At 37.5% G+C, this 26,889-nt stretch overlaps 1 protein-coding gene across 3 annotated transcripts in view; it reads right to left on the bottom strand.

Annotated features, from left to right (window-relative positions):
- The window catches only part of LOC119546043 (hemicentin-2), an 87,638-nt gene extending 62,684 nt beyond the window's left edge, over positions 1 to 24,954 (bottom strand). For 2 of the 3 annotated variants that reach the window (XM_037852064.1, XM_037852067.1), the window contains exons 1-2: positions 24,813 to 24,954; positions 23,507 to 23,877 (exon numbers count right to left, since the gene is read on the bottom strand). In XM_037852064.1, the coding sequence (XP_037707992.1) occupies positions 23,507 to 23,600 (94 nt within the window). In that variant the 5' untranslated portion in view covers positions 23,601 to 23,877; positions 24,813 to 24,954. Of the gene's footprint in view, positions 1 to 23,506; positions 23,878 to 24,782 lie in introns of all 3 variants that reach the window. The other variant, XM_037852066.1, reaches the window with a different exon arrangement.
- Between the last annotated feature and the right edge of the window lie 1,935 nt (positions 24,955 to 26,889).

The raw sequence follows: 26,889 nt of genomic DNA, 5'->3' as shown, positions 1-26,889 counted from the left end.
AACCGGGAAGAGGGCAATGGAAACTGTTTGAACAGGTTTTGGGATATGTTGAATTAATTCTGGTAAATTGGGTATAGTTTGTAAAGGTTGAATATTTATAAACTGCATTTAATGGAGAGTTGATAGCCCAAGGCAACTATATTATCGGACAAAACTTATGAGTCAGTTGCTACTACATACATTTGTATGAATATCTACAGATAAGCTGCACATGTGGACATTATAAATATATCGATACTATATGATACGAAACATCTTATAAACATATTAGCCCCCACAATTACACATTATAATTGGAATTTCCCTTATACGATTAAATTACCATACAAATACATCTATACCATTTTCAAAACCCGTATAACCCTTATATGGTTGTCATATTTTTTCGCCTGATAGCGATACTCGGAAGTTTTCGCCTTCCTGAAAATAATGCAGGAGGCAAATATTTGGAAGCCAGCTAAAATATATATAAAAAATGATGCTGACGATGAAGATGATTATGAAGAGTTCCTCGAAGGGCGTTCCTATGCTGCCCCCATCCCCTTGGTAAACCCCTTCTTCGTCACTTCTTCTTAACCACTTTAAAACGAAGCGAAAAATTCCACAGGCAGATGTTTTGCCAGAGCAGCAAAAAAAAAACTTAATTACACTTTAGATTGGCACTTTAAAGCTGAGATTGAAGGCCGAAACGGAGACAAGGAAGAGATATATAAAAAGGAGATCTGCGGAAGGAAGGGGCACCACACTTTAAATATCTTTTAGGGAAGCAGCTGCTGTTGCCTTTTTTTTGTGTAAAAGGTAGGTACAACAAAAAACTGGTAAGAAAGCTGCAATGGAAAATGCAACTGCCTCAGATGTTGCTGCTGTGTGTTTGGTGTTGCTGCCGTGGCTGCGATGTTGCTGCCGTGCTGCATCATCAACGAATCTTAATAAACGCCGGCGACAACAGCAGCAACAACAATTTATGTTTGTCTCCTTCGCTGGCATTTTTTAACAATTTTTTGTTGCTGTTGTTGGTAGTCTTTTATTTTTTTCTTTGGCTTGAACGTTTTTTAGGTCAACGAAATGCCAACAGATGAGGAAGAAGAAGCAGCAGCTGGAGAAGAAGAAGACAACGATGCGAGCAAACATAAATATAAAAAAAGAGAGTTGGGGGTTGAGGAAAAAAAGAAGTAGAGGCAGCTGGAAACAGGTAGGTAGAAGAGGAAGAGCCAACAAAAGTCAAGTCATGGACCATATTTGTAGTGCACAGAAAAAATTTGGACCTCTGAGATATTTCTGTAGGTTTGGGGGTGGTTCGAAATACGAATGCTACACAATTTTTGGTTTTAAAACAGTATACTAAAAATATCTTTCTAATTCCTAACCTCCCTACAAATTGGCGTTAACTGCATTGGTTTGTAGGTATAATAGAGTACTAGGTTCGAGACCCAACATGGTACGCATTTTTATATTTAATTATTTTTTTTTTTATAAGAAACCATTTTTTTTTTTGTAATGTGTGTTCCTCTTATATTATTAAGTTAATACAAAATTAGAATGAAATTGAAACTGCCCAATCCCCATTTTTCTTGCAGTGTAGTCTGTTGTTGAACCCATTGTTGTTGTTTTCAGAGCCTTTTTTTGTCTGTTGCTTGTCTATAAATCTCTTGGAGAATAGAACAGAAAGCCAAGAGGCAAAGAAAGACCAAAAAGCGAGGAAAAACGAGAAGAGAATGATAGAGAAGCGATAAAGTCATTTGCATAGTTCAACAACAACAACAAAAACAGCATTGAGTTATAAGAGCCGTAGAAGAAGCAGCATCATCTCCACACACCTACAACAAATAGAAAAAAAGGTAAGAAACATCCAAAAGAAGGCCCAAAGAGCGCGATAACCTTTCGAAAATCAAACTAGAAGTTGAAAAAATAAAGAGGAAACGGGCAACACAAAAGGCCAACAACAATCAAATTTAATCAAAAACTGGGATAGTTCAAATTAGAGAACAAAATAAGGGGGAAGCTACATAAATAATACCTGAGAAGGTAAGTGCTTGCTTTCTAAAGGAAGTAAAAGCACTGAACACGGTGTTGATAATTTTTAGGTGATTGCATTTTAAGAAAGTTAGAAAAGGAATTATTTTATAATTTCTCATAAATACATTCACAAAGAAAACTTCTTAAAAACTTTCAAGAATAAATTATTTTTAAGTCCCCTGAGTGGAAAATCTCCCAATTTAACCAAGTAGAAGCATAGCAATTTTCCGCTTGGTGTTGCCCAACTGCAGCCAGTTCAGTTCTCCCGCAAACTCATCCATCGATTAATCCATCATAATCATCTCCTATAAGTTGGCCCCGAGGCTCCTGCCTCCCACTCCACTTTTAATAGCCCGTTTCTAATTTGCTTCTTATGGGTATGCGGTTTTATTCGGTCTCTCGGCTGCCTGGTATTCCACATTTCGTATTCCTCCATCAAAAACCATCAGAGAAGACGTCTGAAAGCCGTCACAACACATGGCAACCCATTGCCTCACTCAGCGTTATTATTTCTACACTTTTTGTATTTCTTGTTCATTTTTTGGCTTTGTCTTTTTTATGACGTTTCATCTTACACACACGAAAATAAAACCGAAAAATGCATAGGATGAGATGATATTTTATATTTTTATGGTGCTTCGAGACGAGGGGCATTATACAATTTTTAGGAGATTTAAGTTGTTTGAAGAGATGAAAAAGTATACAAATTTAAAGGATATTTTATTTAATTGTTAGAATTTATTAAGCTTAAGTTCAGATTAGACAACTATTATATATTTTAAATCCCGTTTTGATAAACCCAGTACCGCCTTTTTATACCAAATACAATACAATACTGTTTTGATTCTCTTATGTCATATTTTCCGTTGAATTGTGTTGAAGTTTTTATTGTCTAGGGCATTGAAATCTTCGCATTGGCCAAATAATACTGATGTTTCTGTTATGGAGACTAGCTGGCCTTTTTGTTTCGTTTGGGGGACAGGTTTTGAGCGATTATGAAACCGCCAGATAATAAGCCAATGTCTCAAAAATTTGATATTTACGGCTCACATCTACATATACTGTGCATATATGAAATGCAAACCGAAGAGCAGGTGTAACCGAAATCATCATTAACAAAAGAAGTCGAACGAGGCAACAGAGTAGGAAAAGAAAAGAGCCAAGAGACGCTTAAAGTTAATTAGTCATTTTATGGGCTCCGCAAGATATTTTTGGTCATCGACTGGCTCTAATGGGAATTTTATAGAATTATGTAAATTCAGGCAATTCCGATTCTGACCTGCTGCTGATAGGCATTTGATGGGTCACAGAGACAAAGGGCAAGCGAAGAAGATCCCCGAGTTCCCAGAGCGAGGCTAATTGCGCCTTAAAGTCCCCAAAAGAAATGGAAATATAAATTTATAATTTATGGGAGAATTCATTTCGGAGCAGCGACTTGCCCGCGGAATTAGTTACAAATTAGAAAATGATGTGGCCAGTCCTCCGATGTCTCGTGTCCATCATTTTCCCACAAAAAATATGAAAAAATGAAGTAGAAAAATAAACAAGGAAAAGCCATGGAGGATCCTTGAGTGAGAGGCAGACACTTTGTTATGGCACCCAACAAATCCTTGGGCTACCTGGGATTTTCCCCCACGATTTTCCCCAGCTTTTCCTCCCTTTTCTTTCATTTTGAGGCCCCGGGCTTCATCTTGCTGCTTATCCTTGGCTCAGCATCCTTGTCGCTCCATTTGCGTTTAGATTTTCTCGCTTTCACTGCGCTCGCTTTTCACTTTTTCTGCTCGGTAATTGCGGGTAAAAACGGTATTCTGTTTTGCATTCATAGACATATTTCGTAGGGAAGTTGGAAGTTAGTGTACTGAGCAGTAAGCCTTTCAGATTAATTTGCTAGAGATATAGGAAGTACAGGCTTAAAAGATTTTAACAGATTATCTGTCATTCCCTAGACTGCATTTCAATTAAAAGTAAATTATTAAAAATAAAAAGTCTTCTTTTATTATCCAATTAAATGTTATAATATACAAAAATTAGGTATTTATTATTCGGTTTATTTAAATTATTCCTTAGTTCCCCGCAATATTTTCGCTTTCTTCTGGCTTTGCATCTGGCTGCTCTAAATACTTCCTGTTTGGTCCTTCGCAAACAATCTGCACCTGCACCTGTGATTTCACAGCAGGTGGATTTCCACCACCGCCGTCTTCTCGCACTTTTCCCGTTTTCCCCACAGCCTCTGCTCTAATTTCGCTTTTCCTTTAGATAAAGATAGAGGTATCGCCGCAGGCTTTTCTCGGCAACTTCCACGCGTGGCGTCCGTTTTTCCCCTTTTTGTAAAGCAGTTGTGTCTCTTGCATTTTCTTCTCGTGTGGCAAATCCTGCGGATCCTTTGCATTTAATAATTAAAACATCCGGGGCCAACACCAAAATGATTTAAAGTGTCAACGCCAAAACGGGGCTGGGTTAAAAAAGGGTCTTCCTTTCTCAGGACATCTTGGTCCTTGGACCGTTTTCCCTTCCCGCTTTTCCCCAGCATTTTCCCCTTTCCCCAGCCGCTTAGTTTGTTGCCATTTTTAACGCCTTTTTAATTATTTTTCACTTTGGCAAATGAAAATGGTGACAAAGAGTGATAGGGGTAAGGGGGGAGGGATAGGGTGTCCCGGGAAAATAGCGGAAAATGAGTAAGGCAGCGGAGTTTGCTTACAGGGGCTATCCTTCGCATTTTCCGCGTGTCCGCTGCGCTTTTCGTAGCTTTTCGCCGCTTTTCAACTGTCATCAGCTGCAGTTTTCCAGCAACAAAAGCGGCGAACACAACTTTAGTTAATTTCGGCTAAGTGCCACGCCCCTTTCTCACGCCTCCCGGGTGACAGAGCCCCCGTTTTTCCACCCATTTTCCTACCCACCTCTTTAACCTGTTATCCTGAGGTGTTTTTTAATATTTGAATGCACTCTTGCAACTCCCTCTCTCTCGCACACACGCATATGTGTCGTGGGCTTCCTCTTCCTGATTTTCCACACCCCCACCCCTCTCCTCCACCAGTCAACATCCCATTTTCCTCTTATTATGCATGACGCGCACGTGAAAAGCGAGAGAAAAGTTTTTTCCTTTCTTTGGCAGACAGACAAGCGTCACGCCCCCTTTTTCGAACGCCCACCTGAACGAATTTCCCGACTTGACACCGTTTTTCCAGCACCCACAGCTTCTTAAAGAAGTTATATTAAATTTCAGCCATATTCTAGCAATTTTGTTGGTCTAATTAAATGTATCTAAGTTTAAGAGAATTGTGACTCATTAGCAACGACTTTAAACAGAAAGTTTCTCACTGGGGTTTTCGCAATTCTGTGACTCACTCAAAAGCGGAAATGTGGGCTCGTTTGGTTTTATAATTATAAAGTTTATTATTATTATGTGTGCCACATCTAAAGTTGGTCAAAAGGCGACTGACTAAGCCAGAAAATATTTTGTTTGTTTTCAGCTTTTTGTGATCTTTCGGTAGCTTCTGTAAGTTGAAGAAGCTGCTTGCTACGTTGACTCAATGGAAATTATTTTTGGCAACATTTTATTACCAATGTCAAGCTGACTAAGCCCCAAAAAACATGAGATATCATTTTTTTGCTGTTTATTTTAATTGATAAATATTATTAAATACAAAATTTAACAGATGTAACTGCAGTTTTGATTATATTGTTATTCACTTTATGTCATTTACCATCTGTGGTTATTGCATTCAGTGCTTCATGGTTGCAATTCGATAAACTGAACTCGAAATTCAATTTTTGTTAGCTGCAACCCGAAATCGTATCTCTCCTTTTTACTGGTTTTTTCTTAGTTTTATCTTTGGTTGTTATTTGTAAAACTGTGTGTCGTGATCGCTGTAATTGTGTTTGTGTGTCAATCTGCTGGCAGTTACTCACACGCCGAAAGAGAAGGCTAGATGGGGAGTGAAAGAGATGGCTGCACACAAAATGCACTTGCCACGAGATTAGAAAAGTAGGAAAAACTTTAGCAGCTCAGAAGGAAAATTCTACACAGCATTGTTGCATTGTTTGGGCGCTAGAAAAGATAGGAGCATACCTAGAAAGAGAAAAAGACCTAATGACATTTGTGCGCAATAAGAGGAAACATCATGGGAAGCAGAAAAAAAACAGTCAACAGATTTCTATCAACTTTTGAGTCAGTCCACCTCTTTTTTTCAGTGCGTGTGGGAAAACAACATTTTAAAAGCATTTTCTTATCTTAAGCCAACAATGCAGGTGAAGTGAAATCTCTTGAATCTCTTGACAGATGCACTGCACTAAAAAGTTAAGATAGAAATTAAGGATAATGATAAGGGGATTCTTTGGGATACAGAAAACTAATCTTTTAGATTTAAAGTCACATAAATTGAAACGTATTAAATTTTTTCTGCTAAAAAAAAGTTCTGCCTCCGCTCCTGACAGAAATACCAAGCAAAAAGGATAAACCACATATAGGATAGGTAGAAACTGTTGCCAAAAAACCGAGGCAACATCGAAAAAAGTGTAAATTATCGAGTTTATGTGGCAAAAATGACAAGCGACCAACCGAAAATCGCAACAAAAAAGTGGTATGTTAAAGGAACATCATCCTCCTGTTTTTCCCACTCAATTTTCGGGTGGCCAAAGCATTTTGTATGTCCCATTTGTTTGGCCTGCTGTGAAAAGTGGGAAAATGGGGGCGTGGCACGAAAATTGGCAGTCACCAAAAACACAGCAGTCGAAAAACAAAAAAAAAAAGTGCAGCAGCAGAAAGAAAATTTTACGCGACACGCATTCCGAAAAATGCAAAAATTGGGGCCGCAAAAATAAAAGTGAAAGGGCGAGAAAGGTGGGCGCTGGTGCGGCGGAGTGGGCGTGGTCCTTGTGAAAATTCGCATGAAATTGTGGTTTTGTGTGTGGTTGGGGGTCTCATCAGGGGGCTCCTCGAAAAAAGAACCACCCACTTGGCTTCGAGAGAGCATCGACTGCTGGCAGCCATTTTGAAGGGGCATCCTTTCGGCCCACTTAACACCCAACCGCCCAACCACCCACTTAAGCCCCCTTTCAGCCCCCCTCCAAAGTGTACATGTGTCCATTGACAGCGACGATTTTTGCCATAATTATTATGATGATGCTTGGCATTTGGCAAACATGCAACGGAAGGCGGAAAGGGGGTCTGAAAGGGGGGCGTGGCCCAACAAGGACATCGCGGAATGCCGACAACCATGGCAGATGAGCCATTTTATTGCCTGTACATTTGCGGTTAGTCGGCGGCCCAAAGGGGAAAACACATGGGCGGGCGTTGGAAAAGTTTCGGAAAATAAAAGGGGGTTGGTGCACCACCACGGGTCAATTGTTTATGCGCGAATTCGGTGCGAGTTGCGAAACAGAGGAGAAAACAAGGGGGTTAATGGGGAAATGAGCAGAGTGCATTGCATTTTCTGATTTACGAAACTGCTTTCGGGGGCCAAACTTCTGATTGAAACTCGCAGATGAAATTAAATGGAAAATTGAATTAGGTTTCCACGAATTTTGGGTTCCGTTATAGGAAGTAGTACTTTAAATTGTATACCTACAATATTTATTCTAAAGTTTTGAAAATTTAAAACCTTGTTTATTTTCCACATCATTTAAAATATGTATTATTTGTTTAATGTATAATAATAACGTTTTCTGTTTGCAGCTTGACCTTTTTTCAATGTAAAATGTGTAATTTCTGTTTCTTATACCATTACAATTTCTTAAATAGTTTTGTTTTCCCTTTGCGTGTTTACTAATTTCGCTGCAAATTGATTCTCTATTTCACCACCAAATAATCAGCTAATGGCGAACCAGTTCTAGCAAAATAAAGTGCAAAGAACAATTTCGCTGCTTTAGCAAATTTGCAAATGTTTTGCCAAACGATGGAAAGCGGGAAAAATCATTGCTGATTTTCCGAATGCAGCAGCATGGGGGAAAATTCACTGGATGCATCTGTTTTTGATTTGAAAGACGTCAAAGGGGGAAATTCGGGGGAGGGGGCGGGGACGGGTGTTGAAAAAGGAAAAACCCAGTGAGAAGATCGTGTAAACTTCCAGGAACGAACGATAGCTGCGCTAATTATTGCGCATCATTGATTCGAGAGCTGCGATGGGGGGTTAAAGGGGGTCGCCAGGGGCGGGCTAAGAGGGGGCTAAGAGGGGCTAAGACTCATATCAATGATGGCCACTGTGCTGAGATGAAACCGATAGCAAGCTCCGACTATCTCTTTCTGCAGCTCTCCTTTTGCAGCGTTTCGAATTTCGAATTTTGAACTCGACGATAGCTTGTTTTGAAGGGGGGCAAAGGGGGATTTCGGAGCGTTTTCAGGGGGTTTTCAGGGGGTTATTTGTCATGAATGAAATGAGCTCTACGCATGTGACGAACATGAGGAGATTGATGTCTGTCGCATACATTTATAAAGCTGCAGAGCGAAAAAAGAAACTAGTATTATTTTGCTACGCTTTAATCTGATTTACTCCTCTTTTCCCCTCTTGGTTACACTTGATTAGGATTTATTTATGTTTTTCAGTTTTTTCCCCTTTTTCTGCCAATTACAATTACATTTAGAGCAGCTGCTGAAAGCTACTTAGTGAAAAGAGTGAAAAAACAGAGATGGAGCGACAACTTTTACTTTTCGCTTTTGTAATAGTGAAATATTTTTAGTTGTTTAGTTATTTCTGCACTCCTATTCAGCTATTTTAGTTGGCACTTTCTTTTTTTTTCTGTGAAAATAATTCATAGATCTTGGAAAAGTATTGTTAATTAAGCAAATGAAATGGAAAAACTTACAACGATAGTCATAATAAAAACCTTTCACAAGGTCTTTTTTGCGCTTTTGATTTCATTTGGCATCATTCACTGCACTTACCTAAAACGAGATGAAAAAATAAATAATTAGTGAATGTTTGTGGAAAATAGGATAGGCTGATTTATTATATCATAAATTAGTTTTCGAAACAAAAACTCATATTTATATAAATGGGAAAAGTGATGGGCGATAAATTTATTAGTTAAAAGCCATTACAGATATGAAATATATTAGGTTTAGAAAACAGAAGCTGTCAGTTTTGTTGTTGAGCCAATAAAGAAAGTAACAAAAAATGTAAAAAAAAAAATGTAAGCTCAATATCCTGAAAACATTTAGCGTAACCTTTAAGATATTTATCCAAGTATTTCTGGGCGACTTATTCCAACATCATCATTGAATTTCTGATTTATTCCTCTCGCTTTCGTACAAAGTTCACTCTGAATGTCAAGACTGCATAAATAATTATGGTGGCAGCGCATTTATCTCTCCAGAATTAATCGATGTTTCTGCATAAATTATAATCACACACGTCTAGAGCGGATATTTCTTTTGGCACAATCTTTGACTTGAGAATGGAACCCACAGCAATTACGGAACTGTCTTTCATCCCCGGGAATTTTCGACCATAAAACACCAAAAACCAATTTACCAGCAATTTTTGCTCGATCTACGGGCGGCTGAGAGGAAGCTGAACTTTATAAATAGCCAGGAAAACAATGCAACAGGAAGGCAGGGGCGTGGAAAAGGGGGTGATGCATTTCCCATCCCCCCCTCCCCATCCCCTTTCCTCTGTGGTACATTCCTCAATCAATTTCGTTGGTTTCCTCTGGAGTCTCCTTCGTTTTCTTATTTACTTTGCATTAATTAAACATGCCCTGCCACCTACTCAGAGATCCCCCGCCCCTTTTTGCCGCCCCCATCTCATCAGCTTGGTGTAGATTTTTCAATTTCCCCCTCTCGAGCACTGGAAAAAAACCATTATAATATTATTATTATCATACAAATAAATTCTAATCAAATTTCCTATATGACTAGAGTTCTTTATACCTTTGCCATTGTATATAACTGGTGTAACATAAAAGGCGATATTTATTTATATCTTTTGATAGTACTAATATTAATAATATTATCCAACAAATTTAAGCCCCATTTTCTCCCAGTGCACCAGTAGCATCTGCGGCAATCTTCGGTTTATATTTAAATGTCTGTGTGGCAGAGACGCACGTGCAGCACTTCTTGTCTCTCCCTCGCGCCCACTGTTCCCCTCTCTTTCACCATTCGTCTCTGTCAAGTGGCAGTGCATCGTCCCCTCTCTTTCCCCCCGACACCACCCGTCTCTTTCGCACCGACTGTGCCACATTGCAGTTTGTCATTGTAGCAATTTCAATGTTGCGCTTGTCAATTTTGCTGTTTCTCATCCTGCCCTCTCCCTCGCTCCCCAGCATGTGAATCCCCTGCTAATATAGCCACCCACCGCCCCTGCCACGCCCCCTGGCCCCTCATGTGGCTCATGCTTTTTCCAGTTATTTTGCCACAGCAGCAGAAAAGCCACTTAAAGTAAGCGGCAGCAACACAAGTTGCATGTTGCAAGTTGCTGGCTGTCTTTTTTTATTTTCCACTTTTTCATTCGAAGAAAAAAAGCGTCTTTGGTGAATTATATTTTAAATAAATTCTATAAATGTTAGCAAATAAACAATTTTTATAAATATTATTTGTTTCTTTTCATACTGAAAGTCCAATAATTGGTAAATATACAAATTCAAACAAGTTTATTTATAATTTTCTTATGTGTAGCCACTTTTTTATACGTTTTCTTTGTTAGCTCTTGACCAAATGAATAATGCAGTCATTAAATAAAACAACCAAAAATCTACCATTTGATAAAATTTTATGAACTGAACAACCTTAAATAAAATGTGTTTGCCTTAAACTCATTCATAATAAATTTTATGACTCCAAATTGGCTATTCTTTTATCTAAGAATCGTACACCAAAATAGCAGAGCTGGCAATTTAGATGAGATCTTGCCGACTCTACGAATAATTCTTCATTGCCGCATGGCGGCATTTATTTTGTGCTCAACTTCCCCCTCGTTTCTGGCTTTTTTTAACTGCACACAGACCATTTAATTTCAATGTCGCCGCAATTTAAAAAGAAATGCATCGCGGGGAGAAAGTGGGAAAAGGGACTGCTCTCTTTGTCTTTGTCGCAGCGAGTGAGGGAAATAAATAGTTTTGTTTTGACACTCTTAAGGCGAAAATGTCAGCGGCGCATCTCCGGCTCCTTTCTCCACTTAATTCTCCGCTCCTCTCTGTCCGGCTTTCCATCTGGAGTCCCCAGAATTTCCACCCCCATCCTGCCCCCAAAAACGTCCCCCTCGCTTTTAGAACGCCTGCATTTGACAAGTGGATTTAGCATTGGTGGCACTCGAACAGCAAAGCTGACACAAAAATCCATTAAAAAATTAACATGATATGCGAATTTTGGAATACTCTTTTGGAATGATATGTATAAATCCAATAAATGTTTAGGGGTTGTAAAAAATAAACTTTTTGTTATTTTTAAAGAACTTCATTAAGTTTAATAGTTTAAGTAAAAAATCCTTACTCTTTTTGTAAGTTTAAGTAAAAAATCCTTTCTCTTTTTGTAATATCCAAAAAAGATTTGATTTTGTATTCCGATAAAAGAACACTTAAAATGTTCAAGACATTTTTGAAATATTTTGTTTGGACTTTAAACAAAGATAACTACAAATTTAAACAACCTTCAAATATATTTAGGAGATATAACATTTTTAACTTAAGATCAATAATTTTCTAGTATTTTCTTTAATCTATCCTGTTATACCCCTAAAAAGTGTATACAAATCGGAAGATAGAGACCGAGGCTTACTAAACTGTTGGCCGGCCAAGTGTTTTAGCCAGCTGCTGGGAGGCCTCTGCCACTTTTTGTTAGTTTTCCATTCCCATTTTTTCTGTTTTTTTGCGGTTTATAGGCGTTATGATTGGATGTGTTTTCCCACTTGTGTTTGTGTGGGCGTGGCTGGCGCAACAAGTTGACAATTTAGTCGGATTCCGTTTCCTCTTCGTATGTTTTCCCAATCTTCCGCCTTTTTTCGTTTGCTAATGAGTTTTTAAGTGTCACGGGGGGCGAAGGAGGAGGAAGAGAGTCTCCAGTCTTCAGTCTTCAGATTTCTGGTTCTTCTCGCAATGCTTCGGTGATGATGAACATAAACTGACTAAGCAAAACCAGCTACAACTACCGTTTTCCCACTGATTCTTTGAGCCACTTCTTACAACACTTCTTGTATGTTCTCTTATTTTATTTATTTCCTCGCTTGTGACATTCTTTTTACAGTTATAAATCAAGCGCAAGTCACGTACAGTGTTCATTACCTTTGAAGATTACAGTGAATGTAGCCAAGGCAGAAAGAAACTGTTAAGACTGTGCTGGGCTTATAAAGTGGGGCAACTGTGCTACCAACAAATTGATTCGCAATTTTGTATTTAGACAAAAATTACGTATTCCCATAAGTATCAACAACTATTATAATAAATAAAGAAATTTTCTTCCTTTTATTAATAATCCTTTAAAATACTAAACCATTTTAATGGTATTATATAGAATTAATACTATCTTGGATATATTTTCATAATTTTGGAAGTATTAAAACCTTTAAACCAATATTAACACAAAGAATACTTAAAACTATAAACAACGATCGTAATGAATGAATTAATTTTGATAATTTTTATTAATATTCCTTTATAATACCCAGTCGTTTCATGGTGTTATGTAGAATAATCACTCTCTTAGATATAGTTATATATTTTTGAAGTATCCCATTTATTTTCTGTGTATCCATCGATGGCTGGCCACATTTTCTCCAGGTGCTGCCCTTAATTTTCACACCTTTTCCCGCTTTTCTGCTTGGACAGCTGCACTCCCATACAGGTTCTCCCTTCGTGCCTGTGTGCTGTAATAAACCCCATTTACACCGACAATTTTATGCTTTTGTTTATTGTTTGCTTTCTCTCCCAGAGTTCGGGTTCATTTCAAAATTTGTAACGAACAAGACAGCCCGAGCAAAATAAAAAAAAACCAAGTGGGCCACATATAATTGGAAGGTGAGGCACGTCATCGCAATTGCTTAGAGCTTGGAGCCTCTTAAATATTTATACATTCCGCTAATAAACAATAGTCAGGCACACCAAGTATTGCAGTTTGTTTATTTATTATTTGGCTGGCTGCAAAGTGAAAAGTTCTTCGCTTTTTATTTCCCTCAGGTGGCTGGGGGCATACAAAATCTACCAACAATGAATTAATTAGCATTCTAGTGTAATATTTTTTACGCTTCGCTGTAAAAAAGCACAAATTAAACCAAAATAAAACCAGCAAATTGTGGCCAGATTTTTTTGTGGCCAAGATCTTGCCAATTTTGCCAGAAAGATACTTTTATGGCTCCTGAATTTTTTTGGGAAATTTAAAACATTTAATTTTATATAAATTAGTGTTCAGCATTATTAATCGAGCTAAATGTCTTTAAATTGAAACTTAAACCACCTATTATTGCCATTGGAATTATTCGATTTTTTATCCTTTTGCCATTTTTATTTGCCCCAATAAAGCCTTGAATGTGCTTTGAACGTTTATTAAATATTCAGACAAATCTTTAAAGCTTTTGGCAATTATACTCTGCATAAAAAATGCACATAATTTTTTGGCTTTGCCCAGTTTGAATTTGTGCGAAAATAAAAAATAAAGATTCGAACACGTAAAAGGAATTTGTATGAATTATTTCCCAATATTTTCTTTTCACCATTTTCAGCTCGCATAATTGAATTATTCTCTGTGCTCGGAACAAAAACTGAATGCACTTTCCATCCATAAATTCGTAGTTCTAATTAAACAAGCAAAATAAACACGCATTATGGGCAAATAAAAGCATAGAATATCCCTGTTACATGTTTAATTTATAAATAATTTGCCAACAAGCAAGGCAAACTTTTATCTTTGCAAATAAATAAATTAATTTGCTTATGTCTGGCATTAAAAAGGCTAAAGTGTCTGTTGCAAAGTCAATTCATTGAAATTTATCTGGTCTATTAAATATTTATGTAAACATTGACAAACACAGCCAAGGGGGCGGAGTGGGTGGAGTTGAAGGACATTCGCAGACTCTGACAAACGCATCAAATTGTGCAAAATTAATTAAAATGCATTTCATTTATGAAATTTAACAGGGGCTGTGCTTTCGAGGCAAGACCGACACGCTAAGTGCCCTTACAAGATTTATCTATGTATATATTTTTATAATTAAAATAAAAATTTATTTAAAATTTAAATCACACGATTTAATAATATTTTTTTAAATTGAAGATAGCCCAAGTATTACATTTCTCAACCCAAAGTTACCCCAAAAGTTAAATACCCTTCTCAAAATTGGCAAAAATCAGGTGCTTACGGATAGTGAAGCTGCACCACCTTCACAAATGACAAATTAATTGAAATTAATTTATATTTAATAAGCTTTTGCCGCAAAAAAGAACTGTGTAATGCTTAAAGGCAAAATTTATTTTTTAATTTAACGGATATTTTCGCCACGTCTTTCAGATATTTTTTACGCGTGTGTAATCAATTTTCAATTATGTGCAAAATTAATGGCGAACGTTTTGGTGGCATGTTTGTTAATCAGGCTTTTCCCGCCACCATTTTCAATCCCCTTCGCTATCGTAAACTGACTTTTGATTGATTTTGTGGCACTATTAAAGCGTATTTGGCTGGAATGTCTTTGGGCACGCAACAGCGATTTTGTTATACCCTCGTCGTCCTTGAAGTGTTAAGGATTATGCTGGTTAGCAAGCGGAGGCACCCTCAACCAAAACCCATCCACAAAATCACCCGACCAGCTTTCTACTTGGAAAAGCAGAGGCAGACAAAGACATATTCCCCGAATAGATGGAAATCAAAGGACAAAACACACAGACAGGAAAATGCGGGGGGAAAATGGGAGGGGCAACCAACATATCGATGACTGCCAAAGCAGGGTGTTTAAATGGGAGGTTTAAGGGTATTTTCCTAGCCCCCAACCCCCAAAACATTTCCCTAATGGCAATTGACATAATTACGCAAAGTAGTTCCTCTCCATTTCCCAGACTTTTAGGACTCAAGGTAGGCGAAAAGTTTTTCAACTTAGATTAGACCTGCCCTGCCCCACGTTTACCTTCAATTTGGCCCACCCCAAAATGGAAATTAGGCTTTAAAATTGCCCTAGAGGCGTCTTTAAAATTTATTGCGGCCTTTGTTGAACTGAAATTCCCCTTGCCGAACCATTCCTAAATTTATTCAGCCTACTAGAACATTTTCCAGACATTTTTGGGGGGCTGTGCACTGGCGAAAATGATGACTCAAATATTGAAACTTAATACGGAACATTTTTAGGTAAATATGTAGTTTCCAAAATATTTAAAACTATTTTTAAAGGTATTTTATTTATATTCATAAGTTAATTTCTCTGGATAAACACTATAAGTATGTATATTATTCCAGTGTGTTTTCCTGCCTTGAGGTAAGTGTAATGAAAATTACTTAAACAGAAAAAGGAAGGCCAAAAAATACAGCCTACAACTTCTAAGCAGAGTTATGCCTGCTTTTCCGGCCAGAAAAGGAAAATGTTTGCCAGCCCGAAAAGCGACCGAAAAATCAGCCAAAAGCAGGGGTTATAGTGAGGAGTCAGAAAAGAAACTGTTTGACTTCACTTTTCTGTTTGTTTGTCCTTGAATTTAGCTTTCTATAGCCGCAAAAGCGAACCAAACTCCCCCAAAGTTATTATTACGAGCACATTTTCATTGGGGAAAAAGAAGGGGGAAAATTCGGTGGGGGAAATAAGGGCGAAGACCAAGTCAAATTGGCGCCGAAAAAATGTTTCGCATACATTTTCACTGGAAATTGATTTTTTTCTTCTCCCGCCCTTTTGGGTTGTCAATTGAATTCATGGCGTTTTATTTGCTTTCCCTATATTATTTGCTTTTTTTCTGGTATTAATTTTTTTTAAGGAACCCGACACTCAAGCAGCCATCATTTGTCAGCGTCTTTCTCACTTTTGACAGGTGATTAGCGAGTGGAAATAAATATTTAAAGCTTTCCCCCAAGTTTTAGGGGTGGTGATATATATTTTTCAAATTAAATGTGAAGGAGCCAATAATGGAAAGCACTTAATGCATACAAAATTGGATATTTGATTTACATAAATAATACAAACACGCAAGCTGGGCAATCCATAAATCCATTAAAATGATTATTTACTTTTTTGCCTAGATAAATTACACAATAATGATGAAATTAATTAAATAGGTAAATGCCATTTGATTTATACCACTGTCTAATTGCCATCTAAGTCTGCGTTATATTTTCGCTGGGCGTTATAGACATAAATTGAAATTTGATCCGGCCCATAACTTACATTAATCATTTTGATCTTTAAACCCGGCTTAACAACAATTATTTAACGCACTCATAATTCATGTTTAATTTATCGAGCCAACTTTTCTCCCCCCAATTTTCATCTTCTTATTGTTCTTCCGCGTCTTGCGGATTAATTTAACCCCTCGACTTGAACTCTCTCCACCCGCTGGTTAAGAAAACTTTAAAGTTTTTAATTAAAAGCACATTGCTCTGCATTTCCATTTATAATTCAAAAATTATCAAGTGCAAACGAGCGGGGAGAGGGGATTGAGCTCGGTTTTTATCCCATTCATAGACTTTTATTGCCATTTCATGCGCTTCAATGAAACTCAATAAAAATACACACTTTTTTCCAGCCCCCATTGAAACCGAAAGGCCATAGAAAAAGTTTAATATACAAATTTAAAAATAAATCCAGCCAGGGGACGGAAGATCCAGAGAGTGCAATGAGTGTTATATAATAAATGCAGACGACAAACAATGGATAGAAAAAATATTGGCGAAATGATTAAAAATGGAAATAAGAAAATGCAATTTTTTACACTTTTCCCGCAGGTTTTTTGCCACCCTGCCCATTCTTCATTTTTTGGTTTTTGCCACTTTCCGTTTGTGTTTTCTGTTTGATTCCGTAGTGAAATCAATTTTGTGCAACGCATAAAAATAAATGTATTGCGAGTGCAGAGTGAAATTAATAAAAAACACTTTTGGGGGTTGGCTGATCGATTCGTTTGGGGGTTGCAAATTTATATTCCATCTCCTTTTTAATATCCAGTTTAAGAATTTATTATTTGTTGAAATATTTTCATCGGGTCTTAATTTCTGTCGGCCAAATGAGCATTACGAGGGGTGTTTTTTTTACAGATGACAGTCGGCAGCCGGATTGCAAATGAGTTTTCTACACTTGAGACACGAAATTAAAACTTCGACTGTGGCCAAAGACAAAAACCCTTAAAACACAGCCACCCTTAGGACAAATCCTACCCCTCTTCCTCTCGATTGAGCAAATGAAATGGAATGTTTGATTAGAAAAATGTTTTGCATAGCGTAAAATTTTATATTCCTTTTGCCATTCGTAATGGGCGTGTCAAAAGGGGGCGGGGGAGGGGGAGTTTTAACCCCCGTGCGACGACTTAAACGTTGGCAACGAAATGCGTTTCACGAAAAAAGGTTTTCACAGTTCATTTTGTGTAATTTCTACAATGTTGCTTTGCATTTTTCTCAGACAGAGAATCCCCTTTAACCCCCTGAAGCCCCCGTAACCCCCTTTGCCGTTCAGACAGATGCACAACCCTAAAAAAGCGAATTGATATGCTTGAGAAACCCGGCAAAAGTAACAAAAGCATGGGATTGGATTGGATTGAACCAAAGGGGGATTGCATTTTGTATTTTACTTTTCAGGGGGTGAAGGTGGAGTGGGTTAAGGGATGCACTGATTTCGGTGTCTTCAATTTTCCACCACGGGGTTGCGGCCCACGGGGAAAACTTTACACATTTTCCACCGCCTTTGTTGTTCTTTTCCCTGTTCGACTGCGATTCGAACAAATTCGAGTGCTAAACGATCATTATGGGGTTTTTACCAGACGTGGGGTGGCAGAGGGTTTAGGTTTTGTGCCTGGAGGGTTAAGGTTTCTGACTGCGAAATTGAAACATTCGGATGAGGTCTAATTAATCTATTTATTCGGGCTATTGTGCATTTCAAAGGGATTTTGGGAATAATATTATTGTGGCATTTGACAAAGCAGACAAGGGAGTATTGAAAAATATTTATTATTTAATTTGGCTTGAAAGAATTATATTTCTCATGTCTTTTTGATTTTTAAGTGCTGAATAATATTTTCTTTAATTTTTTAAGTATCTTACAAGCCCCAAAAAAACTGAAGAGTTCTGTTGATGAACCCTCTTCATTTTAAGCTCATCCCAGTTGAGCTAGACTTGACCAACTTCTCCGTAGATACTCCGCCCTCTCAGAAAAAACCTTCTTCAACCTGAACCCAACTCTTCTTTAACCCCTTAAAGCCCCACGTCCACTTAACCCGTTAACTCCAGTCAAGGAAAAAAACCAGTGGCGAAAAACAGTCAGCCATAAATTTATCAGCGAAACATGAAACGTGCGAGTGGCCGGCAAAAAAGAAGATACTCAGATACGTTTGTTTAGTTTGAGATACTCCGCCAGCGATACCCAAAACAGATACAGATACAGATACGGATCCAGATTCAGATGCAGATAAAGATACATGCAAAAGCAATCAGAGTATTGACCACAACGATTTTTGACATGCTACGCATACAAATTAGAGCAGACTGCCCCTACTTTTTTCTGATTTTTTCTCCTTGGCTCATTTGAAAGCGAACAGGCAAAAAGCAATCCCCGATAAAGAAGCCAACAAAGGGCAAAAGCGAGAACCCAAAGCAGAAATCGGCAAACAGAAGCCAAAGAAAAGTTGAAGCAGTTAAAGAAAGAATTATATATATAAATAAAAACAGCAGGGGCAAAAAGAAGCGAGTGGAAAAAGTGCTGAAAGGGTAGGAATAAGTAATGCAAAATACAGAAAAAATAAACAAAAGAACCCACTTTGTGTGGGCGAATAAAAGATGCTCTTCAAGAGGTAGCAATCTTCTTTGGGAATATATAAATAAATGTATTTATGGATGGACAGAATAAATATAAAAATGTTTGGAGCAAAAAAGGGGTAAATATCTTTTAACAAGTGTCATTCAAAATAAGACAGATAACTTAATTTAGAGCAATTTTTGTTATATATATTGAATAACAGATCTAGTGCCGGATTTATTTATTTTTCATTATTTCTTTATATATCCCATCACTATTTTTATTAAAATGCAATGCTTAGCATGCATAAGGAGCTTTAAGTACGAGTAAATGCAATTCGTTTCAAACTGAGGATTTATTTGGCATTAAAGAACATATATTTATGGCTAGTGAAGTATATCCGATGGAATAAACACGAAAATCTAATCAAGAAATTCGCAGAGAAATTCAGCCGAAGTGGGCAAAAACCATTGGCATCATCAGGTACCCACAACACAATCCATGCTAATGATCCCAAGTGTCTGAAGACGAGTTCCCCCGATTTTAAATCCACTTCCAAATTCCAGTAGCCAACGCAATTAGCAAAAGGCGAGAAAGGTGAGGGGATTTTCAGGTGGGTTCGCCGGTTATTCAGGCGTGACAATCGCCGCTGAGTTGGTCAAGAAATGCCATCACGTCAAGCGTTTTTCCAGCGACTTTAATCGCATTCGGAATGCAAAAACAAAACACAAAAAACGCAAAACGTATAAAATATTATGGTAAATCAATTAATATTCAAAAGCTGTTGAGTCAGTAGCTTCTTGTAAAGCTGCAGCACTTGAATGCGAAATAAAATGAAACAACCCAGAGATTAATCAACATTAATTGATATTCAAAAGCGGGTTTCTATCAACGCTTCATGCAAATATTTATAGAAATTAATTTTTGCCCGTACTGGGCAGCAACGTCAAAGCCGAGAAATAAATTGGCCTGGTGTGACAAAAAACTGTAAAAATCATTGACATGCCGATAAAAACGCCAAGCCAAAGCGACGCACAAAACTTTAGAAAATATTTATTTTCTGCAAATGCTGGTGAAAATTTTTCTGTAACCAAAACCAATGACGAGGTCGTTTGGAGGGTTAAACAAAGCAGTGAAAAACGTGCTGGCTCCGTCATCAGTCAGCAAATGTTATTGAATTTTTATCATTTTATTTACTATTTTATTGTGTCCGCCACTCGCGGCGAACATCATTTTAATGCCGAGGAATTCTGGCTGCATTTCGGCTGTGAATGGAAGTTGTTTAAACAGCTGCGAGTTTAAATCCGCCACCCACCTCAGAAAGGGAAAAACGAAAGCATAGAGTGCATAAACATGACTACAAATATACGAACCGAGAGATATAAATTCTCCGCTTGCGAGTTATAAATTCCATATGCCAAAGCATCAAAACAAAAATGCGTGATGCTTTTTTTCGAGTTTTACGCCAGCAAAATAAAACTTTGAGGGATTTTGTAGAGGGCCAAAAAGCAGTATCTGATTCCATGGGGTTGGTGAAAATTTTAGGGGAACATGGTCTACATTTCAGTAACTCTTTAAAGTAAATTAAATTTAAATACTACATTTACTTATAATATTTTTATTTTAATTTAGCTTATTATGTATAGGTATATATATCCAAATTTTAAATTTTAAAACATTTCTTTGTTTTCATTTTATTTTCCACATAATTTAACAAGTTTACCCAATAATTTCAAGCAATGCTCGCCTGCCTTTTCTTTTGTTTATTTAACTCTTACCCTTGCATATCAATATTTCCACAACAGAAATTCCAGCTAACTAAACCAATTTATAGTATCCGAAATCCCCTTTGTGCCCAACGCCTCTGGCCGTCTCTTTTCCACTTTTCCGTGCAATCCAACTTTGATTTCGCAAATGCAAATTGTGAATATATATATAAATTTTCATCTGCAGGAAAAGTGCTTCTCATTTCCACTGCATCTGTTGCTAACCTCTGCACTACCTGTCTCTTTCTGCACACCTGCACCCCTCTCTTTCCCCCTTTTTTTTGGGGGGCAACACATTTCGCACACGTCGCTGAATTTTGCACGTAAAAAATGTTTGAAACAAACAAAATATTTGTTTAATTTATTTTAATTTCAAAGTTGCAGCAGTTGGAGATATTTTTTGGGTGGCGGAAAAGGGGGCAAGCCGTGTGTGTGGAAAAGGAAAAACAGGGACAATAACAACTCCGGAAAAGTGAGAAAAACTAAGCCACAATCATAATTCACGCGCTAAAAACAGCAGCAGAAAAGCGGGGAAAATGGGGGGTGGGGTGTTTTTAGGAGTTTTAGGAGCGCAGGCACTTGGAAAAGCCAGGAAATGAAATAAATGTGGAAAAACTCAAAGGCTCGGAAAACCCAAAAGGAAAAGGGCGACAGTTAGCAGGTAGACAAACGAAAATAAAAACCAAAGGCAGAGGGAATATACATAAAAACCCAGAAAACGCACACAAATTGTTGCAAACAGCCTTTCGAGCACTTCTTAAGCAATATCCTGCGTTTCTCCTTGAGCATTTCATTGCACACACAGGATATTCCGAGGAAAACTCGGCTAAATTGGAAGGCACTTCAAGGATCAACAGGAAAAATGTCAGGAAAATTAAGGAGGCGGGGTGGAAAATCAACATAAGTGCTGGCTTAAAATAAACTAAGGAGATGCGGTTTGAAAAATGGCGTTTTTGGGATTTAAATTCTTCCCTTTAGCTGGTTGGGGATAGTTATTTTAAAGAAATATAGGATAGTTGGTATTAGATATTTAAATTTCTCCATATTATGAGTTCAAAATATTTAAATTGTAATTCCTTTTTATGGTCTGGAGTTTTCCCACTCCCCGTTGCTAATCTTTTAATGTGTTTTTAATGTCTGAACCCCTAACCCCTGGAAGTAATCCCCCTCGCCCGCTGTCGTCAAATCTAATAATGCCCCCGAGTTGAGCAATTCCCCCGAAGCTCGGGGCCAAGAAACCTCCGCCGAGAGTTCATTGATTTCTGATTCTGGCCACTTTTTGCTTACTTAAGTCGGAGGCGTTGACAGCTAAGCTGCAAAGTCAACTTTTACGAGTAGTTCCTATGAAGGCGCTAGAAAACGCGTGTCAAAGGCCCAATTAAGATGTCAAATCAACACGTTTTATTTATTAAATGATTACACACGCAGAACACAAAGAGGAAAACGCGGGAAGCGCCATAAAGTTAATGGTGCAATATATATCTTTTGAGGGGGTAAAAACTCAGAGGGTCTCTAGACCCAAACTAATCGCTGACAAATTGATAAAGGAGTTGCTCCCCTTTCGAGTTCCCTTGACCGATTTACCCGATTGAGTGGATATAATTCACATTTAAATTTAGCCCCGGCCCTTGGATGTTTTTCCATGGGGTTCTTTAAGTATTAAAAAGCATTTTGTAAGCGAAGTATTATATGTGAGGAGGGTAAAACTTTGTCGAAGCGTGCCAAACTAAAGTTTTCTTATATCCCACTGTGTCCCCCTGATTTCCACCTTCTACTTGTGCTACTTTTCTTCGGGACAGTGAATGTTCTTGCATAATATCAGCTTTTCCATACTGATACGAAAATTATGGATGTTGGAACTCATAGGCATAGAATATAATTAAGCCAGAATTTTTTGTATAAGAGATCCTCACTGAGTAGCTTTCTAATCATTGATTTTTGAAGGGTTCCATTAAAAAATATATCGGAATTATCGATATATTATTGTTAAAATTGATGTTGACAACTTTGATTTTCGATAAATAAATAATTATTTTTAAATTTATAGCAAACCCTCACTAGTACCCAGTTTTATTTATGGAATATTGACTGTACTATAAGTTCAGATTCAATATCGAGAGCTCTTGCTAACAGTAAATGCTGCCAATTGACAGGATCCAAAGTGAGCGGCGGAGACAATGAAGGCGGTGTGGAAAATCGGGTGGAAAATTGGGGAGGCTTGAGGACCAGATAAAAACTTTATGCTGACGTCAAGCTGCAACAACAAAGATCAACAAAAAACTAAAGTGACGTCGCAAGGTGACAACAGTAAAAGCGACATTGGAAAAATGGGGGTGGGGAAATGCCAAGGAAAATTGTGGGAAAAAGGGGAGCTGTCATAAACAGGGGATGTCAAAGGAGGAACCGAAAGTTTTAATTGATTTGTGATATGCGTGTGCCAAAAACAACGGAGAAGCAGGGGAAAGATTAGAAATTACCCCAGGTAGTAAACGGAAAAGGGTCGGGAAAAATGATTTCGATAAGAGATTACTAAAACTGGATACAAAAATGATCTTATAAATAGTACTATTAAAGACCTCTGGGATTTGAACAGACCTTTGATTTATTATATAAATGCAGACCTTGAGACCTTGAGCCAGACAAAGAACGTTCAAAATTATCAACAGTTCGCCAGAATCAACAAAAGTTATATATTTAAATATGTTTTTCTTATATTTATTCCTGGAATTTCATGAGGTAGTCGTTAACCTACCATAACCTTAGCACCACTTATCAAAATTTTAAAAAAAGCAAACGCAATTTAAATTCTTCGAAATAATTTCCAAATATTATATTATAAAATAAACAGCTTCTTATCAGCAATAGACAACCATAAAGAAAGTAACTTACCGATAAGAAAAAAGTTCCAAATATTTAGCGCTGCGCTCCTCGCACTCCTGCTATCGGCTATTGCCGTCTCTTTCAGGGCAGTTTTCCGTCTCATTTTGCCAATTTTTTATATGTATTTTTTATGTTTCAGCTGTTTTTTCCTTTTCTTTGGGTGGGTTTAATATCTACTTCCGATTTCCTTTAGCAAAAATAAGTTTTGCTATTATTGCAGCTCAGTTTCTTCCGATCCACAGCAATTCTAGCTGCTGCAGTTGTGGTTGCAACGCTCCATTGCGTTGGTAAATGTTTTTTGTTTATTACTGGTGGTTATATTATTTATTATTTATTGCACACGAAACTTTAAATGGGTATCCGAAAACGAAGAAGAACAACTGAAAAGGGTTAAGAAGGGTGATGCTGGTTAAAATTTTGGGATCTCGACGTTATGAAGGCGGTTTAGAACCAGCGATCGGCAGGGAATACAGCTTATGGTACACTGTACGTGTGGCGGCAGAGGCTGAGCAAAGCTATTCCGATCGCTGGTTAAAAACCAAGTGGTATATCCTTTGTTTTTTTGGTTTTTAGTGTTTTATAGATCTCTCTTGGTTTTTTTGTGGCTTGGGGAATATTTTTAAGAGCATTTTATTTAAATTTTTTAAAACATTTTTAGCACTAGTTTTAATCAATTAGGTAAAAATCAATTTTTTTAACACTTTATAATGTTGTACATTTCTTTTCTTTGCTTTCTTCGGTTTTTTCTTAGCAACTCCCTTTTGTCACTTTTATCGTTATCTTTGCTTCACCTTTTTCTACCTCTCCTTTTTTCACAGTTATAACTGCATTTATGCTTCACACTCTTTCGCAGTTGTTGTTTTTAAGTTGCAACATGTTTTTATTGCCTTTGTTGTTGTACTTTGGAGCAGGTAAGAAAATCACTTAAGAGGTTTCCAAGAAACACACACAAAGCCACGTTGGAACACACACACACACACACACGTTGGAAGGTAAAACCTGTTTCCAGGTAAATCGACGAAGGTGTGCGAGTGCGAGGGGGACAGAGCGATCGCAACAGATCGTGGATGGAAAAGAGAGGGAGAGAGAGAGATGACGCAGATGCTGCGTTTTTTCTTAGTTATTCCAGCTTCTCGTATATTTTTCTTTGGGTTTTAACTGTTGTTTTTCGAAAATAACATTTAGGCATTGCATTTATTAAACCTTTTTTAATATTGTCACTTGTTTAAGCTTGTTTTTCGGTTCGATTTAGTTTAATTTGTTATTTCCAATTTCAAGCACTCACTTTAAATTCAACATTTATCAATTTGTATACCTTAAATATAGTATTTTATTGGTTTTCGGCCAGTATTGCGGTGTTGTTTTTGTTGTTGCTGTTCGCGCACACGCGAAAATCGGAAAATCGGCGAAAAACCCGACGCGCACTTTTACCGTAACTCACGTCCGCGTCGTTCGAATGTTGATTCGATTTTGAAGCAGACTCTCTCTCTCTTAACACAGAACGTAAGGAAACGTAAGTGTCAGTGAAAAAGCGAGACAGCGTTCGAGTCGAACATGTTCGGCGAGAGAGTGTTCGGGCGAGAGCGCCCAACAGCGCTGTTAGCCGAAAACGTTTGAATTTGCCTCGTTAACATGCTGTTAGCGGCGGCCAACAGCACCGGTTCGAACGGATTATAGGTTAGGTTCGAGTTCGATAGGTAGTCATTTATTTGCTTTAAACTCTCTTAAGAGTTTCTCTTCGTATTTAACAGATAACATTCTACTTGACAAAAACAAAAAACTTCTGTAACGAACACGCTATCTACATTTTGACCGGCTTTATGTTAGCTCACATGGTAATCAAAATTGTTTTATTTATATATTCAAGTTTTTTAAAATTATAATTATAAGACTTTTAACCAAAAAAACGAACACAGTTTGCCAATCCCTTCGACACACGGCTAACTCCTAATTAACTTCATTGATGGAAGCGTCTTATACACAAAGTTTAACAATTCCTGTTTATAATGACTATTATAAGATAAGTAATGCTATCAAAAAGGATCATAAAAATTACAAAGCATGTTTTTATAATGAAGCTTAAAAGGTATATGAAAATTCAAGACAGGCTAAATTAAGCTGATAATTACTTTTAGTTAGATTATAATCATTAAATTTACAATATCACATTAAATTTGATCAATGGAGCAAGTATTTAGTCATAAAGGGATTTGCCTTACAATATCAGTATCATCATTTAATTTTCTGCAGTCAATAAAAACAAAAAAATCGGCCCGAAGGACTTTAGCTTCCAGAGCCCCTTCTTTTTCAAATATTAATTTTAGTATTATATACTAGCTTTAATTTGTTAAAATAAATAAAATAAAAAGAGTTAATAAAACACTGGCTAAAATTTGCACTGCCTCTTTTAGCTAAAAACTATTGCCTAACTTAACTGGCAAAATGTTTTAGGGTGTATGTTGAAATCCACTATGCTGATAATTGTTTTGGCTTTACCATCAACATTTTTTCACTTGGAAATTTTTCATGATTCTGGTAAAACTGGCGAAAGCCACGTGAAGGAGTAATCTTGACTACAACTTATTGGTAACGAAATCCGAGAATGACTGACGTTTTTGCAGATTTAATTTTTAACTTGTGCTCACTGATTAAAATTGTATTCGGTAAATCCTCACTTAAGCAGATCCAAAACGAAAGAGCCCGTATAATCGATTTGCGTAAGTTAGCTTTGCCTATTGAAAGAGAGAACTATCAAACGCGTCTCACTAGTGCTCGAAGGACAAAAACTATTTAAATTCGTCGGCCGTTTTAAATTTTGGCTGCAATTTTTAATTTTCTTACAAAATATTAAACGACAAGCGCCCAACAGTCAATGGAAACGCGTTTGCGTTACCTATCGAAATCACAAATGGTGAATTGGACATTAGGTGGGCAAAAAGAAAAGTATCGGGTGAGTCTTTGGTGTTTTTGCGATTACAATCGAATTTTTCGATGACTTCGGACTTTTGCCGGCCACCCATCTCTAGGCAACACACAACATCTGATGAACACTCGCGGTTCAGACCAGGGTCGAAATGGAGTCCAAAAAAAGCAAGCTGGAGTTCTAAAACACTGGTCCATTTCACCAAATGACCGGAGTAATGGTAAAATTCTCTAAGAAAGCTTTAGGATATAGTTGTCTGCAAATCATTACTCAGGAGTTACATCCGCTACAAGGCAGAAAAGACCATATTTATTTTATGTGCATATATTCTTAATTGCCTATTTTTAAAGAATTTGGCCAAAGCCACCAGAAGGTCGTGGACGGGGGCTGGATTCGAATTGGTTGATCTCTGATCAACCAGCTCTGCTACCACCAACATCCACTCCGTGTTAAGAACCACTACCATTAG

Source organism: Drosophila subpulchrella, chromosome 2L (assembly GCF_014743375.2).
Source record: "Drosophila subpulchrella strain 33 F10 #4 breed RU33 chromosome 2L, RU_Dsub_v1.1 Primary Assembly, whole genome shotgun sequence".
NCBI lineage: Eukaryota > Metazoa > Arthropoda > Insecta > Diptera > Drosophilidae > Drosophila > Drosophila subpulchrella.
The sequence above is the reverse complement of the archived record's forward strand: the minus strand, read 5'-3'. Positions and strand labels throughout refer to the sequence as shown.